The sequence below is a fragment of the Epinephelus moara genome, chromosome 18 (genome assembly GCF_006386435.1).
Source record: "Epinephelus moara isolate mb chromosome 18, YSFRI_EMoa_1.0, whole genome shotgun sequence".
Taxonomy (NCBI): domain Eukaryota; kingdom Metazoa; phylum Chordata; class Actinopteri; order Perciformes; family Serranidae; genus Epinephelus; species Epinephelus moara.
This window is the reverse complement of record NC_065523.1, coordinates 38,505,457-38,524,473: the sequence shown is the minus strand read 5'-3', so window position 1 is coordinate 38,524,473 and position 19,017 is coordinate 38,505,457. Positions and strand designations below refer to the sequence as shown.

Here is a 19,017-nt window from a genome sequence, read left to right as displayed (position 1 = left end):
GAACTTGTTTCAAATTAAAAGCCCCTTATAACCTCGGCTGAGAGAATCCCTCCATTTTCTAAGTAGGCTTTTATTGTGAAACATTTGTAGGAACATGTTGTCAGTGACTTTTATGTTTGCGTACAGTGCTTCAAATGGAGCTCCTGCCGTCTGCTGGCGCTTTCACGTTACTACAACAACACTTCAGCTGACACATGAACAGACACAGTGACTGGAATAATAGTAAAAGTAATAAAGGTAGGACAAGAATAACGTGATGACATCACACCCGTCGTGAGAGACGACCGGAGATAATTGGTGAGTACCAGCGTGTAGTGTGTCATGTCTGTCGGCCAAGTCACGGCACGATTTTATGACTCCACAATCGTGTAATGTGACATAGTGACTGTAACGGGCAGAAAAGTCGTGTAGTGTGCGTATGTGAATGAGGCATTACGTGGTATTGGACTGGTCATAGGCTGTACTCGCTGATGCCCGATGCCACATTTTAGGCAGTATCGGAGGCATTTCTGATATCGGTATCGGTACAACTCTAAAAGGCACCTAAAAGTCCATCCTGTCTCACAATGACTTGAAGACTGTATCCACTGCATTAATCTCCTCAAGGCTGGACTAATGTAACTCTCAGTACCTGGGTGTCGGCCAATCATCTTTGTCCTGCAGCTGGTGCAGAACGCTGCAGCGAGACTCCTCACTGGAGCCAGACAAAAGAGACAACATCACACCAGTGCTACCTGTCAAATACAGGATTGATTTTAAGGTTCTTGTTTTTATAGCCATACATGGGCTGAAGTTCTCTGCCTCTACTCCAACTCACGACCTCTCAGATCCTCCGAACACCATCTTTAACTGTCCCATGATGGAGGCTGGTGAGTGAGGGGAGATCGTGCCTTTGCAGTCACTGCTCCAAAGCTTTGGAATAGTTTTCCACTCTCAATCAAACCCCCCCTCTATAACACTTTGAAGACAAATCTTAAAATGTGCATGTTTTCAATGGCCTTTGGTGCTTTTAGTGGATTTAATATTTTAGTATTTTAGTATTTTTTTTAACATATATCTGTGTGCAATTCTTTTAATTTGAACAGCTCTTTGCTCAACCGTGGTTTATAAATAAACTTGATTTGATATTTGGATTTTTTGGAAAGTTACTCTCCGCTTCGACGTGACGTGGCAATGTAAACAAACCTAACTCTTCCTCTCTTCCTTCTGGCCGCAGACCGCTCGGGGCTGACCAGTGTGGAGAAGATCGAGCAGTGCCAAGAGGCCTACCTGCTGGCGTTCGAGCACTACATCAACTACCGCAAGCACAACATTCCCCACTTCTGGCCCAAGCTGCTGATGAAGGTGACGGACCTGCGCATGATCGGAGCTTGCCACGCCAGCCGCTTCCTCCATATGAAGGTGGAGTGTCCCAACGAACTCTTCCCCCCGCTCTTCCTGGAGGTCTTTGCGGACCAGGACGTGTGACTTAAAGGACGCTGACACCAAGGCACCCCCTCAAAGAACCCTGGACTCGGATCTAATTAATAAATTTGGGGAGGCTTTGGGGGAAGAGGAAGTGAGGAGGAAGAACAAGAGAAGAAAAACTGGATTTTTTTTTTTCTTCAGTGGGAACGTGCCCTGTAAACTTTGTTTTTTGTCCCGTTTTTTCTCAAGACCCACCACCTGCCACCAGCAAACACACACCGACTTCACCAGAGAAACACACTGTCAGTCTGAGAGGTACACACACACAGAGCTATATAAAGAGTCACAGGTATTCACACAGATCCAGACACACTGCCATGAGCGTACAGTGCAAACATATGCAAACACAAACCTCACCTGTTAACTCCAGTTGCACCTGTATGGACAAACAGCTGTACTCTACACTACTGCAAACTCCCTCCAGCACCCACCTCAACAAAGTGTCGTTTTGTTTTTATCTCTGGGACCTGACCACTAGCTCCTCAGACGACCCCCCGCCCCTGTCATCTCCCACACATGGCGTCCTCCGTCTGCCCGTGCAGCCCAGCCCACAGCCCACAGCCCACCGAGGCCCCGTGAGTGTTTGTCAACCTACCTCCCCCACGTACTGACCTCTCCGTCTCTCTCACGTCCACACAGAGGCACAAAACACACCCCGACGCTCTTACCTCATGTCCTGAAATGTATTTCCACATTTATTGGTAGTCTGTTGAGAAAGCCATGCAGTCTTCAGTCTCTAGTGTTAGGAGAAGTAACAGTGGGAACACTTTGTATGAAGCTCTTACCTACAATGAGTCATTTACACAAAACACCTGTCAGACAAAACTATAGGCTCTCTCCTCGGCCCTTGTTGTGTCTATTTCTCTGGTGTCCACTGCAAATCAATAGCGAAGCAGCAGGCAGATATTTGTTATTTGGGTAGGTGTTTGGTTTTCAATTTTTGACTCCCCGCCAAATCAGCAAACTTTCTGTTGCTGCCGTTACACAGGTTATACACAGCAGTCAATGTCCGTCTCTGGAGCTGCTCCCCTCCTGGCAAACAATCAGTTTAGTGTTTGCCTGGTTAGCACGAGCTAACGGATGCAAATTTTCACCTCACGTTAGTCATGCAAGTTCACGCTAGAATATTTTGTGTTGACTTGCTACATACGTGCAAATAACTCGCATCATACGCACATAAAATTGCTGAATCGATAAATTAACTTCCACTGGTGCGTCCTCAGCGTCAATATTGATTGGCTATCTTGGTGCAAACTGGTTGCTGAAATTCCGATTGTTCAACGCGTATGACGGGAAACCGCACTACTTGCGTAATTTGCGTATTTTGCGTCATGGTGCTCCAGCCCTTGCTCTGTCCAAAATGTGGACTACAAATTGTGGGTTTGCAGGTTCGTTGTTTCCCCCTGCTGCCAGTCTTTGTGCTAACTTAAGCACGTCCTCGGAGGATGAATTGTAATCTCTTTCATCAGGTCAGAATTTCACTTTCTGCAATACTATTTTGAATATCTTCAACGCTATCATGCTAACATGCTAACAAAGCAAGCACTACTAGCTGCCATGATTAATATTTTCCTATTAACAGCAGATTAATAACACATTTCGCCTTTTCATGCAAAAAGGGTCGAGACCAGAGCTCAGATAATAAAGTGAATTACAGCTACAGGCTTCATACAAAGTGTTTCCACTGCTTTTATTTTACAGTGTAACAAATACAAACTTACTTCATAACAAATGACAACACATGACTTGAAATACTGCATCCTGTTACTCATTAACACTGAGAGATACTCTATAGTACTCACACACCGTGTATCAGTATATGCTGTGTGTGTGTATATATACATATATATATATATATAAATATATCGCTAGGATACCTCTCCGACACATACCTCCTGTCTTCATTACCTCACACATATTACACCCAGTTGTTTTTTGACGTATTACCTCAGTTGTTTTGTTGCTCATCTCTCCCTCCTCCGAAATAACCACTGGGCTGCACCTCACTTCCTGTCTCTCTGTGTACGTATGCGTCCTCTCATCGGAGCCCTCTTAATCACACCGTAGCCCCGCCTCCTCACCTCCCTGCCAGGTTCAGGGCGATGGTGGCGGCGGCGGGAGAGGATGCCGTCACTAACCTCTGCAGGCCTCCCCCCGTCACCCGTACCTGTTTCAAGTCCCGCCTGTAACCGACAGATTCTACCTCACCTCTCATCTCAGTGCAGCTGCCCGTCTGTCTGCAACACACCGACATGCACACATATATAAATATAGATATTTATATATATGTACACACGAATTGCCAACATGGACTCGTTGACTCCTCCAGCAGCAGGTCTTTAAAACGGGATCAACATCTGACAGCTGACACACAGACTTCCTCCCATTTTTCATCCTGATCACACACCACGAGGGACCAACAGTCACTTTGGATTCTGTTTTTATTCAGGAACCTGAAATGACAACGAGGGCAGGGGTGAATTTGTGACGTCACAGCGTGCCGATTAAAGGAAACTGTCGTGGGACAACGACAGCTGGAAGCTGGGACTCCAGTGGAAGCCATTTTGGCCCGATGGGTCAGGCCAACGGACTACTGTGGGTGGTGACTGGGAGATACACAAACAGCAAGTGAGTCAGCAGCAGTATTCGCCTGTGGATATGGTTTCATCCCGGCCGAGGGGAGGGAAACGGCGAGCGAGCGACTGTGGTGCGCAGCGTTGTGACTCAGGCCAAGCCAACAGCAAACCGCCACACGAAAAAAAAACGGACCCTTGTTCTCGCGCATTCAGTCCATCTCCAGATCCTTCCCTCGCCGTCGCAGCAGAAATGGACGCAGAGACTTTCTGAGCGACTGTCCTATCCCAGAAACTTACAATATGAATTAAACACTGCTGAAATAAGCTCCACCAACCATATCCCAAATGCCATCCACTACAAGTAACTATCAGGTTTTTTTCTGTTGCACTAAAACCACAATGTCTGTATCCCTTAGTAGCCCTGAACCCCTTCTTAAACCCTGCCCCCCACATCTTTCCTGTTCCCGCCTGTCTTAACAATACTCTCTAAACACAAGAACACACACTCTCCGTTATCTCATCTCTGTTGAAACCAAGAAGGACTGTGACATGGCCTTCAGGCGCCGCCGCTCTCAGTGTTACCGCTCTACGTTGCAGGGTATTAAAATAGAACCATAAGCACTGATTATACAGGGATACACACACACTCGCAGCAGCAGCATACACACACATACACACACAGCAATAGGATGATCAAGCAGTACAGTTTCACGCCCGCCACCTCCAGGCCTGCTGTGTTTTGTACCGTACTTTGCTCACTATCACTGTGAATGAAAGCCATGCTGCAACCGGGTCATGGCTCAGACAGGGAACCGCTGGCTTAGTAATCCTGACATGTTAATGTGCCTCCCTGAGGTCGGTAATACAAATATACATTATACAGTATACAGAAGCATATATTTATAGACATAGATATATATAGAAATGTTGCAGTTATTGTTTGTGGCATTAGAGCTATCAGCGGCTGAGTTTACGCTGCCAGCTCAAATCAGATCCGTCATCCGTCTGACCAGTCATGTAGCAGAAGGTGTCAGTTTACCCAGCTGTATTAATATCTGTACAATAATATTTATGCATTGTTTGCAGTTGACGTCATATTGCATTATAATGCTTGTTTGCCTTGTGGAGACCACCAACTAACCTTCAAAGTTTACCCACCTTTTGCATACCTCTGAGTCACTTCATATAGCACAAGAAGTACCTTAAGCAGAAACACATCGCTCACTTTTCCCTGCTCCGGGAGAACAAACATGAGATCAGGTCCACAGAGCTCCATGAACTGAGATCTAAGATTTGAGCTGGCAGCACAGCTGCTCCGTCTGTCTGTCTGTCTCTCTCTCTCTCTCTCTTTCTATCTTTCAGCCAAATGATCACTGGAGAAATCCTCCCCGCCCCGTCCTCTTAAGACAACCACACCAGCACCACAGAGCACACTGCCTTCAGCCATGATCAGTTGCACCAGCATAGCAGAGAGACAGACCAGTAGTCAGTCACCATCCTCCTCACCAAAAAGCCATTTTTACCTGGAGATCACTGCTCGCTGTGATACTGCTATGTTCAGACAGCAGGCAAATCCAATCAGTGCTTTTAATCCGATCTCTTCATGGTGTTTTAACTGACTCGATTGAATTTGGGACAGCGTATTAATTTGCAACCTGGCAACACGTTTTCCGCATGACCGACAACTCGAGATGCTTCAACAAACCTTTGACACGGAGAGCTCCTTCTAACTTTTACAGCTTCATAACCCTCCATGCATTCATGAGAGAAGCCATTCTTCTACTCTAACGAGGAATATCTAAAGCCAACATAAAAAAAAAAAAAAAGGATTTGCTCTGTGTGTTTGAACACGGCCTCGTGGTGGTACATGAGGCAATTTTGCAGGCAAAGCTGGATGGAAATGCCTCCCATCTATAACAGCCGCAGGAAGTGAGCCCAGCATTGAAGCAACTTTTAGTAGTGGCCAAACAGTTGTAGTGCAACTCCCAGGCTCCGTCACGTGATGGCATTGGGCCCAAAAAGACTCACAGCAAGAGGGTTCCTGGTTAGCAACCTGGCGTGGGGGAGCCCTTCTCTGTGAAGTTTGCATGTTTTCTCATGTCAGCGTGGGTTTCCTCCAGGTGCTCCGGTTTCCTCCAACAGTCCAAAGACATGCAGGTTGATTGGTGACTTTAAATTGGTTGTAGGTGTGAATGTGTCAGGCTCCAGTCCCTCCGCGAAGTGGTTACAGGAAATTAATGAATGAAATAGACGTGACAAAAATGTCAATGGTGGACTTTGGAACATTCAAAGCTGAGAATAGCCATGCCTGCAGTTACCTTCAAATGCTGCATGAGCGACAGGCTGGTGAACTCCAGTAGTCTAGGATAAGCACGTACGGAAATGAATGAATGAAGTTAGCTGACTGATGAGCTGGAAGTAGCCAGCTGTAACGCGCCTGCTCTCTGGGCCCAATGATACGGAAGCAGCGCTCATCATCTGCGTAATTTCCAATCACAGAAAAAGAGCTTTTTTGGCTTCATGCGCCACTGAGCAAATTTTGTAGGAGTGAACAAGGCCCCGCCTCGTACATGGTATCCAGGTCTCTTAACACATCGATGGTTGAGGCCCATCAGTTGCCTCAAAAGTTGCCTGCACACCCTGTACCACTTTCCACCCCCTACCTGAGCTGCAAAAGTCTCCGTCTTTTCTGCACCGTGACCACAGAATTGTGTTTTCTCTTTCTCTCTCTCTCTCTAACTGTCTCTTAGATTAAACTTAGGGGTTAAGTTTTATGTTGCGTTTACAATAAACTAAAATGTGAACTTGATGCTCTGAAGCTCTGCTGCTGCAGCATAGCACAAAACTATAACAACCACTCTGAAGCAGTTCAAAACTCATGCAACTCCTTTTCCACAAATACTTCTACTACTTTTATTACTTACCCAGGGAAACATCTGTAAGTCAACAGCATCCTCTCTCTCTCTTCCTCGCATCTTTTCCCGTCCTTACACCTCCATTCCGTCCCTTCCCCGACGTTCCCATTCTCCTTCCTGTTATTTTCAATCCTTGCCCCAATTTACGACCCCGTCCCCTATTTATTTCACTCTGTCCTCTTGGTATGCACCTCCCTCCTCCCTCCCCACAAACACTCACAGAAACCTACCCCAACTCATACTAGCACTCTTTGGTGGAGATAGTCGACAATCCCTGCAGGAATATGTCCACATGTGGAATGTAAAATACTGAAATTGTACGATTAAAGACACGGTGTGAAGTTCCACACTCATGTTGATTTTGATGTTGTTGATGTTGCTTTCGTTGTGCACCAAGTGTTCGTTGCTCTGCTTATTCTAGAGTGGATGAGTTTGCCAGCGGGGTTAAAACCTTGATCGTGTGACAGACTGCTACTGATAAGTCCTTTTACTTTAATATAGTATGTTTATAAAAGACTTGTGGTGTGAGGACAAATGAAGTGACTTTGTTTTGAAAATAGAGAAAAAAAGATGTTTTTTTCTCTCTGATTATTCTTTAATGCCGTTATTAATTTGCATCTGATTTATCTTGGTAAGTGAATGTCTGTCTATCTGTGTTGATGCTTTACTGTGATAAAAATGGCTGTATATGCACTTTCAGACCATCGTTGGTGCAGTGGTAGCTAGTGCTCAAATGTCACCCAAGGGCCAGGGTTCAAATCACCTTCAGTTTAGCTGAAAAATGAGTCTGCATAGATCTGTGATACAGCCTGCTGTTCAATTTTTAGGATATGTCATCAGATTTAGCATTTAAACTATTTAGTTGCCTTATCCTGGTGTTATGATCTGCAACCAGATGTGCTACACATTCATAATAACACCATGAAATTATTTATAAGGAATAGGCCCATTGGTCACACGGGATCTCTAGCACTTCAGTGTATAATTTGAGGTGTCTTGCATTATTCAGAGTTTAATCTTTTAGTGTCACAAATGTGGCAGCAGTTTGCATTCATACTGTGGATTTTTCAGAAATTATCAACAACAACAAAAAAAATCTTTGAAAAAAGTTTTGAAGTCTGTATTTGGGTTTTCCCGCCTTTTTTGATAGCTTCCATTACTGCAACCTGTTGCAGGCTAATACTTCCTTTTGGGTCATAAAATTATTATTAATTATTATAATTAATTATTAAAAACATATACCTTTTTTCTCAAAGAAACAAGAATTTTCTCAAATCTAACTTCTATCTGCCATCAGAGGAGCCGTAGCTAACAGCTAACTAGCTAGCTGCTTGGATATCTTGGCAACTTGTGACTTGTGTCATTTAAGTATAACCTTTTAGTGACATAAACATGGCATTAGTTTCAATTTAAAGTGTAGATTTTTCAGAAATTACCTAAAACTGAAATGTAGGCTTCAAACAGTTTTGAAGCCTACATTTCAGTTTTCCCGCCGTTTTTGTTAGCTTCCGCCAACGCTTCCTGTGAGAGGCCAATACACTGGAAACTCCTTCTGGGTCCTACAATTGTATTAAAGGAGCCAAAATTTAACTATAATGATACTTTTTCTTAATAATAATGCTTTTTTTTACTGTTTCTCTGATAAACAAGATTTTTCTGAAATCTATCTTCTATCTGCCATTAGAGGACTCATAGCTAACAGCTAACTAGCTAGCTGCTGGGATTTCTTGGCAACTTGTAAACAGAACAAATTATTCTTACTATCACAAAGCGTTTAATGTCAGTTCAGCCTCAGTGCCCATTGGTTTTGGTGTAATGATTAATTGTAACAGATTTGGAACTGCAATTGAATTTTCAATTTGAGTAATTAGCATTTCTACAGCCAAGCTTTCTACACACAATTTAACAAGCACTTACTTGCTGATGGTGTCTAAAAGATGAGGTGACTTGCGTTATTCAAAGTATAACAGTTTAGTGACATAAACATAGCAGTGGTTTTAACTTCAGAAACTGCCTAAAACAAATCCTCAAGTTTTGAAGCCTACATTTGAGTTTTCCCGCCTTTTTTGTTAGCTTTTACCACCACTACCTTATCAAACTTTTTCTCCAAGAAAAAAGAATTTTCTTAAGTCTGGCATCTATCTGCCATTAGAGGAGCTGAAGCTAACAGCTAACTAGCTAGCTGCTGGGAGATTCTGGCCGCTTGTAAACCAAACAAATTACTCTCACTGTCAAGTAGAGATTACCGTCAAGTCTAGGCTCAGGGCCTCTTGGTTTTGGCCTAACGATTAGTTGTAACTTAATTAGGAACTGAAACTGTGTTTTCTCAAACACTCCCACGCTCGAGTTATTAACATTTCTACGGCAAAGTTTTCTGCACACAACTAACAAGCAGTTGACGTATTGTTTCCCAAACCTTTAGCATTCACATTGCTTAGCTTTAACACCTGTCTCTGTTCCCGCTCTCATGTTGTGCACCAATGGGCCAAAATCCCATAAAATGGGATGTATTTCCTCTAAAAACAAAACCTCAAGCTAACCTCACAGGTCAATAGATCTGAAGTACAGTTTCACCTAATATTTTTACAGTATATTTGTTTTTCTTAGGGACTGTACAAAAGTTATTGGCATGAGGTTAAACATTATATTTCATGTCTTGCTTACCTCACACGACAACACATTTTGAGTACAGTGTCACTAAATACTTTAATTACTTGTTTTCCTGGGGGACTGTATGTAAATTATTGGTGTTCTTTTTAGCAAAAATAAAAATGACATGACCCTCCCTCCCTGATAATTTTCAGACAGTCCCTTACAGCTCATTATGGATGCATATAGTATTGTTTCTACTTCCAGTACAATTAATAGGGTACTTTGGGGGAAATGTTTAATAAGTTTATTGTAAACCAAGGTTTTGCCAAATTCATCGTCCAATTAGTTGAACTGAAAGTGAATGAACCTGAATCCTGCTTTCCACAGTTGCTTGGGCTGTATCACTTGCTAAGTTGGGCGTTTGCTCGTACTCCTGATCTGGGTCAGTAAAAATAATAAAAAATATCACCAACGTCCTGTTCTTAGCCTTTAGATTGCTCAAAATCTTGCGATGTATGAATCTGCCGTATATTAATCTTGATGTTGTGACAAGAATATTGCTTTTCATGGTAAAAACAGTCTCACCATACAAAGAGGAAAGAAACAAAAAAATATCACAAAATAGAAACCAAAAAAAAAAATCGAGATTTATACAACTGTTCATACCTCATTGTACTGCTTTGTGCCAGAGTAAAGGAGATGGAGTGATCAGTCTCAAGCAAGGAGAATCACCAGTGGTTGGCAAAATATGGAACAGGACCCAGCAGTGGTCTCAGGAAGATTAAAATGTGGCCCCAAATTTTTTTGAATAAAAATTGGCAGCTTTAATAGTTTTTGTCGGGACAGTTTAGCTCCCGAAATGTAAGCTCGTGTGAAAAAAGAAAACACTCAAAATGTGTTGTAGAGGGCGAGTGGATCTGCTAAAAATGCTTACAGGATCTGTTCAGGTTGTACAATACATCATTGTAACAATGTTGTGGCTCTAGATAAAAACATGTTTGAAAATTACTGCACTTTGTTATGTCTATAAGAAATTGATAGCATGAAATATGAAGCCATGCTTTGAGTATTTATCATCAGCTGGCAGATATATATTCCATCTCTACGTGTGTTCTGCCCCGACAAACCAAGAGAGGACTGATGCATCATCAGGACAAGAGTTGGGGTGCATTGAGTAGTTTGGCCAAGTGAAACATTTAAATCCAGATTACAGTTTTGAACATCATCAGCAATGGCAAAGAAATCAAAAATGGTGCTCCTGCCCCCGAGGAAAGCTTCGAAGAGAGATGTTCTCTTCTTCAGGCCTTCAGATCTCAAGTGCAAATATGCAATTACACATGTGTACTTTAATACAGGCCAAGTAATTGTGCCTTCAACAAGAAAAGTTTAGGACCCCACGTCCCAAACTGCTAATCCCATGATGAAAATGTCCTCTCTTGTTTTTTGGTTCCTTGCTCCCTGCAGCTCCCCTTCACAGTGACTTTATGCAGTAGCACACAACCCTGCAGCCCGAATCAGCGTATCTGAGCGACATGATGTGAGGCCCTCCGCACGCAGTAGGCTTTTTCCCGTTTGCAAAGCAGCCATAATTTTTTGGCACAGCACAGTGTTGAATGTAAAGCTGAATGAGGTTGAAGCACCCCGGACGAGAGTTTGATGGTGTATTTTATAATGCTGGTCGTGGGTTTGTAATGGGCACGGTTGTTGTTTGTCTTGTTTTCTGTGACAAATCATTCATGGCACAATCAGAGAATGGCATCTCAATGGCTCAAAGCTGTTCGTGTTTGTGGCTATGTGACATTCATTTTCAACATTATAAAATTATTTGATATCAACTTGCCTACTTTGTCTTTGTCCAGCTGCATGAGATTATCATCCCGAATATGCTCTTTTTCAGGTTCATTAGTGTATTTAGGGTTTTTTCTACTAGAACACTTTCACATACTTTAATGGTCAGGTCTTCCATATCTCTGCGTCCCTGCACCATCGTTGCACCTGGAGTTGACTTTAACAGAGTATAGGAACACTTTCAACCATGAAAAAGCACAAATAAAAGCTTTACAACATGACATGTTCTGGGAAGAAAATTATCCAAAATCTGGGAGAACCAAGGTAACACATTTCCATGTTAGCATGCAGCTACATGTAGCAGTACAGCTGGGGCATGACTGTAACAGAGTATGGTGGCACTTTCTACCGTAAAAAATCACCATAAAAGCTACTAAAACAACGGGACATGTTTTAGCAGGAAAATTATTTCAAAATAGGCAAGAAATTTCTGAAATCAGCAACCAAGATAACAGGTTTCCCTGATGCTAGCATGTAGCTACATGTAGCAGTGTACTTACAGCTGGGTAATGACAGTAACAGAATGTAGCACCACTTTTTGCTATGAAATATCCCAAATAAAAGCTTCTAAACCAACATTTTCACAACCTGACATGTTCCAGCAGGAATATGATCCAAAATTTGTGAGAAATTAACAATATCTGCAACTAAGATTACATGTCTCCCTGACATTAGCATGTAGCTACATGTAGCAGAACAGCAGGTAAATTATTGCAACAGAGTATATTGGCACTTTGTACAGGGGAAAAATCCCCTATAAAAGCCAACAAACCAAAATCTGCACAACCACACAATTTTCCAGCAACCACACAATCCGAAATTTGTCTACCAAGATGTTAGCATGTAGCTACATGTAGCAGTGTACTTGCAGCCAGAAAATAATGGAAGATGACTTTTGACTATGAAAAATAACATTTAAAAGCTTCTAGACCAAAACCTTCACAACCAGACATGTTCCGGCAGGAATATGATCCGAAATCTTGGAGAAAATTAACAACATCTTCAAACAAGACTTAGCATGTCGCTACATGGAGCAGCGTACCTACAGCCGGGGAAGGACTGTAACAGAGAATAGCAGCACTGTCTATCACAAAAAATTTACCAATAAAAAGTAATTATCCAAATCTTTAGAATTTGACATATTCCAGCAGGAAAATCCGATATTGAGGAGAAATGAGCAACATCTGCAACCGAGATACCAGGTTTTCCTGGCTAAAGCTAAATGTAGCAGTCGCCAGGAATGGTTGTAACGGAGTGTAGTGGCACTATCTTCTGTGAAAAATCACATCCACTAAACAACTGGACATGTTCCAGCAGGAATATGATCTGAAATTGGGATAAATCAACAACATCAGCAACTACAATTCCATGTTTCCCTGATGTTAGCATGCAGGTAAACGTAGCAGTGTACTTGCAGTCAGGGAATGACTGTAACGGGGAAAACTGCGCTTTTTATTGTGAAAAATCACCAATAACAGCTTCTAAACCAAAATCTTGACAACCAGACATGTTCCAGCAGGAATATGAACTTAAGTTTTGGAGACATTAACATCCACAACAAAGATTACATGTTTCCCTGATGCTAGCATGTAGCCACAGAAGCAGTACAGCTTGGAAATGACTGTAATGGAGTATAGTGTCACTTTGCACCAGTAAAAGTCACCAATAAAGGTTATTAAACACAACCGGACATGTTCCAGCTGGAGAATGATCCATATCAAAGGCTAAAGGTTTCCCTGATGTTAGCATGTAGTGTGTACATGGAGTGTATACTTGCAGCCCGGGAATGACTGTAATGGAGTGTAGTGGCGCTTTTTTCTGTGATAAAACACCAATAAAAGCTTCAAAACCAAAATCGACATGTTCCAGCAGGAATATGCTCTGAAATTTAGGAAAAAATTAATCTGCAACAAAGCTTACATGTTTCCCTGATGTTAGCATGTAGCTACATGTAGCAGTGTATGTAATGTAAAGTGTGCCTGGAGCAGACGACCATGTGAAGAAATCTGTCACAGGCTGACGTCAGGTTTTTGCTCACAGGGATCACCTTTACCTATGTTTACCTCACTATTTGAAACTTTAGCCATGTTTAATATGAACATCCGACATTGTTACATCATATATGTGGCAGAAAATAAGGAAACACAGAATAGGTCCTGTTAAATCAGTTCTTTTAAGCTAATATCACCGTGTTTTTTTACCTTAAAGTGCAACTTGCAGGTTAAATTTTTATTATGGTTTACACGACATAAGGGCACAAATTCAGAGGAAAAAGTGGCTCTTTTTAGCTCCCCTTCTAAAAACGCTTTTTTTTCAACATTGCCTGATACTACGTCACGAGAGGGACTCTGCGTTCTTGACCCTTCCTCTGTCCAGTGCGCAGTAGTAGGTGGTAGTGAGTCTGAGCGGTAGTAAACTTGTGAGTTAGTATTTTTTCGATTGTTAACAGTGCATTTCACCATTTGTGATTATGCCGAATTATTGTGTTTGTGCAGGTTGCACAAACTCGAGTCTGTCAGGACATGGAGTCCACCGTTTTCCGGACAGAAAAAGGAGTGGAGTTAGTTTTCGTGCCTGGGTGCGTTTTGTGCAGGTGAAGAGGCGCGATTTCACGGCTTCATCTGTGACCAAAAACACGGTGTGTGCAGCGCTCATTTTGGACAGGAGGATTATGTTCCTGGCGGAGCCCGCGAGGGGAGGGAAGCCTCTGTGTTTGAGACGGGAGCGGGCGGCGTGAGGGTTGATGGGCAGTGTGAGGCATCTTATGTCTGGTCTGGGGGTCAGATTCTCCACCAGAGCCCAGAAGGCATCCACCTCCCTGCAGCACATACTCTCCACAGCAGAGGACATGGGCTGGCAGTTCCCCACAAGCACCTTTCATACAAAACATTATCAGGAAATCTTCGTATCTCTCTCTCTCTCTCTCTCCTGCGAACATCAATACACCATAATGCGGAGTTATAACACGCATAGCAAGATACGTCTGATACAAGCTGATATTTGCGCATTAGTTTCTGTTATGGGTAAGTAGCATTAGTTATCTAATAGTGGCAGAACTATTGGTAGCTTTGTTATAACCTAATACTTGATGGCAAACTTAATGTTGCTGTCGTTAGCTAACGCTGGTCGCTCACCAAGACACCTGCCCAGTTTCACACCACAGCTCTATTTCTCTCCTGTGGCCGTTATTTCTCCTAACCCTGATCTGTTCCTGGTCTAATTATAAGCCTGTGGGCCGTCATATGCATATGAATGTACATTTTCAACCTCTTTAGTCTCAAAACTAGTACTGGGATCCATGTTTATTAATGTTACACTCAATCAAACTCAGCTGGACTCCCTTACGCTACGTCACTTCCGGTTAGTGGGTTTTTAGATGCGGAAGCAAAATTCTCTCACAAAAACGACCCCAAAAGTCACTGTAGTGTGTCTATGTTTATGTTTTTTGTTTTAATCGAGTTTCTACATCATTTTCCTACACATTTATTCACCATGGTCTCCAACCTGCAAGTTGGGCTTTAAGTGAACTCCTTCACATGCCAGCTTCCCTGCTGATTTTTATTTAAAAGGGCAGGTAATATGATGTTTTTTTATTCAGATATAATTTCTGACAAAAATCAGACAAACCAGAATAGAAAAGGGAGCTAGATTATTTCATGTAATGACTTTTGGTATGCTCGATTTTCAGTTCAATTTATGAAAAATGTGAAGAAGAAAAAAATGACAGAGGCATGCACATCCCAGTGATAAATGGTGTTGGGCTAAAGAACAAGTTAAAGATGTAAAAATAAAGTCTAAACACTAGATACTGCTTTCATTTCAAAATAGTCTCTGTAGGGCGTCGGTGGCTTAGTGGTAGAGCAGGCGCCCCATGTACAAGGCTGGTGCCGCAGCGGCCCTTTGCTGCATGTCACTCCCTCTCTCTCTGCCTCCTTCACACAAGACTGTCCTATCGATTGAAGGCTTAAAAATGCCCAAAAAATATCTTAAAAAAATAAATAAATAAAAAGTCTCTGTCGCCTGCTTCATCTGTGTGGAAATAAAAGCCATTATCTGATGTAGTGCTCCCTGTAATTACGCTGTACGTGCACGGTCTAAATGGGTGATCTATCTGTGGTGCACTTTAGCTAAATATGGAAATAGACTACTAAATTATTACGAGCTCTGAGACTCATGAAGGCAGTCGATGTCACATTAGTTTCACTGTTGTTTGTGTTGTGGAGGTAATGATGTAACAATGAGCAGCTTGGCTCTGCACCAACCCCGCCCCCTCCAGCCCTCCCAAAAAACACAGAAGGGCACAGCTGGTACAGAGCAGACATATGCACGTGTGTGTGTGTGTGTGTGTGTGTGTGTGTGTGTGTGTGTGTGTGTGTGTGTGTGTGTGTGTGTGTGTGTGCGTGTGCGTGCGCACAGGGCAGGGAGAGTTTTATACAAACTCAGATTGACAGACTGGGACATCCATTACAGATTTTTCCCCTCAACTAAAGGAAAAGTGCTTCCAGCAAAGCTCTAAAAATAGAACAGTGTGTTTTGATGATGCTCATATTCACTGACATCTCTTCCTCATCATGTTGATTCCTCTACAAAGAAAAGCTCAGACTCAACACTCATGCTTCCATTTGATTCATGTTGCTGACTGAAGTATACCTGATTTAATTTCAGTTTTATCATCATGGATATATCCGTTATCTGAGATAAATATTTTCTTCTTCTTTTATTCTTTCTTGTTCCAGTTTTCCCCTTAAAGGAGTATTTTCACAGTTAGGGAAATACACTCAGCTCATTCCCTGTCTTGCTGAGCGTAACATGAGAGTGACAGGCTGTGTTCCAAATCACTCACTTCTACCTTACAGTCTACTATACAAGGAGTTCACCATTTTGTAGTGCTGTCCGAATATATAGTGAGAGTTATCATACTGTATATAGTGGACAAAGTATCCAACAATGCACGTGAAAAGATGTGTTCAACCAATGATGACTAAACAAGCACCATCATGCCCTGTGCAAGAGGAGAGAGTGTAGTACAGTTGTGGTGATGGTCAGTCTGTTGGTCGCCCACGACGAGGGTTACGGTTAAAAATACATCAGTAAATAGTGCACTCGTGAAATTTGAAGCCTTGAAGCTAGCTTGTTGCTAACAAGTGGCTAAATGAGAGAGCTAAACATCCTCGTGCCTTGTTGTGTTGGCGACGTTAAGTCATGCGACTGTGGTGAAGTTTGTTTATAGACTACAGCCCCTTTTACGCTGCCAGATGTTCCGCGAATGTTGGGCTGTTTTGCCGGCAAGCTGCAAGCGTTAGAGCCGGATTGGCGAGTAGATCCGAGGTGCCCAATTTTCCGCCTCGTAGGGTAGACATATTGGTGGAATCTTTTAGTTTACACAGACCGAGGCGGCCTTCCGCAACGGGAGGGGCTGTTGATGACTTGTGGGAGGAGCTGTTGATGACGCCGCACGTGCGAGCCACTGGTGGTGGATAAACAGGAAACAGCTGATAGCAGGAATTAGCAAGCAGCTAGTAGCAAGAGGGAAACACAAACCTGACAGACACTGTAAAGATGAGCAACTGGGGAGACAAGGAATTGTGCGCCCTCCTTGTCCTCGCAAACGAAGAGGCCATTAACCGTCAGATGACGTGGACGGTGAGGAACGGGTTACTTGTTACTTGCTCACGCCCCCCATTGCCCCGAAAAAGGCACATTATGTATAAACAAAAGTAGGTAGGCGGCATTTTGCTGCACTCCCTGATTTTGTTTTTATACTGCCAATGCTGAAAGAAGACTGATTGGGCTTTCCTGCAAATTTGCACAACTCCTGTTTAAAAAGGGCTTAACATTAGCTTTTTACTTCTGGTGATTTCATTTACGCTTCCAAAAAAAAAGGTCTTCATTGTGAAGATTATCTTGCTGAACAGAGCTTATTTTCCCATTGGATTTTTGTCTAGGGAACCGTGGTGATGCTAACTTCCACGTCGGCTTACGAAACATCACCCCTGCGGCACACCATGTTCTTTTTTGTGCCCTGAACCTAACCACACATTAACAGCAGCACTGTTACGTATCCGTTATATAACGACGTACAAATGTAGCGTATCTGTGGTTTGCACAAACACACAGTGCCAATATTTTTCCAGCTATTGGGTTGCTACTCAGCTAATGTTAACATGCTAACATGCTAAACTAAGATAGTGAACATAGCAAACATTACCAATATCAGCAAGTTGTTAGCATGTTAGCATTGACACCATCATGCAGACCCAGTGCTTCATGATTGCATCAAATATTGAAGACGTCTTGTGCATCATTTTCTGCACATTTAAAAATTCAACCTGGTATATTTGTAAATTTAAGATCCACGCTAGAATTCAAAATTAATTTCTTTCAGTTTAAACAATGTTGAGCTGCACAGCATGAGTTTGTACTGACTGACCCACGGCTGAGGTCAGCTCAGTTTAAAGGCTAAAAATTGATCCACCAGTTAGAAACAAGTTGTTTCAGATTCTGAGGATCTGCATGGTGCAGTCATACTGCATTACACACATCCACCTGACTGCCCACAAAACACACACACGCTTAAAAACACATGGCTGCCCTGCCCCCATGGATTCATTCATGCAGACTGGTGTTATGTAAGAGAGTTACCCTCGTCTCCTAACAGACACGACCTTGTGTCAACTCCATGCGTCAGACCTGGACTGAGATGAAGAGAGGAGTAGACAGACAGACAGATGGAGGGATAGAAAGAGGGAAAGAGAGCGTGTATGAAAACAGATGAGAGGGAAAACTTCGGCAAGGGCGAGGGGCCCCGGCATCGAGCTCAAACCTGTGGAATGCACACATGCACACACACATACGTTTAATAAGAGAGGAGGCGGTTCCTTTAAAAAGGCCGTTGGCAGGATGGCGGGGATTTAGAGGGACGCAGCAGAGGGGGTGGAGGAGTGTAAGTAAGTGATGTTCGTTTTGTTTTGATGGTGAATCGTCTGCACGTTGATGATGTCGACCGTTTTTAAAAACATGAATCTGCACATTTGAACAAAATTTGTTTTGTGTTTTATATAAGTCATGCAGCACTGGTTATCAATTCAATCAGTCAATTTTTTTTAATAAAGCCCAATATCACAAATCACAATTTGCCTCACAGGGCTTATGATAATAATAATAACAGAGTGCCCCATGGAGAACGTTTTTCTGTCGGCCGTCACAGAAGTTAGCGTCGCCCTGGGTCCATCATCAACAGGCCAGCGGGATTTTTCCATTGGATTTCAGATTATTGCAGACAGTAAGCCCTGTGGTAAACAAAAGATTATGATACTTACACGTTCTTTTGTTTTCAGCAAGATTATCTCCATAAATTAACACCAGTTCACTGATTATTGAAGTTTCAATGCAAACACCAGAAGTACAGAGCTAACCTGAGGCTATAAACTAACGACACCACAGGTGCATGACGTGACGTCAACACCACAACAGAATATGCATGATAGTGTCAGATAGTGTGAATGCTAACGTGCTAACAGCAACATGTTAACTTGCTGATATTTGTGAGGTTTGCTGTGTTCACTATCTTGGTTCATGACTTAAAGGGGAACTAATGTTGTTTTCAACCTGGGCCCTAT

The 19,017-nt window shown here is 42.7% G+C and overlaps 2 protein-coding genes across 6 annotated transcripts in view; one reads left to right on the top strand and one right to left on the bottom strand.

The window, feature by feature from the left end:
- The window catches only part of LOC126405564 (thyroid hormone receptor alpha), a 163,343-nt gene extending 151,958 nt beyond the window's left edge, over positions 1–11,385 (top strand). For all 5 annotated transcript variants that reach the window (XM_050069365.1, XM_050069363.1, XM_050069364.1 and 2 more), the window contains one exon: positions 1,217–11,385. In XM_050069365.1, coding sequence (XP_049925322.1) covers positions 1,217–1,467 — 251 coding nt within the window. In that variant the 3' untranslated portion in view covers positions 1,468–11,385. The remainder of the gene's footprint in view (positions 1–1,216) is intronic.
- Positions 1–19,017, bottom strand: part of LOC126405581 (dual specificity protein phosphatase 3-like) — a 608,181-nt gene that overhangs the window by 576,651 nt on the left and 12,513 nt on the right. The gene's annotated exons all lie outside the window — the stretch shown is intronic.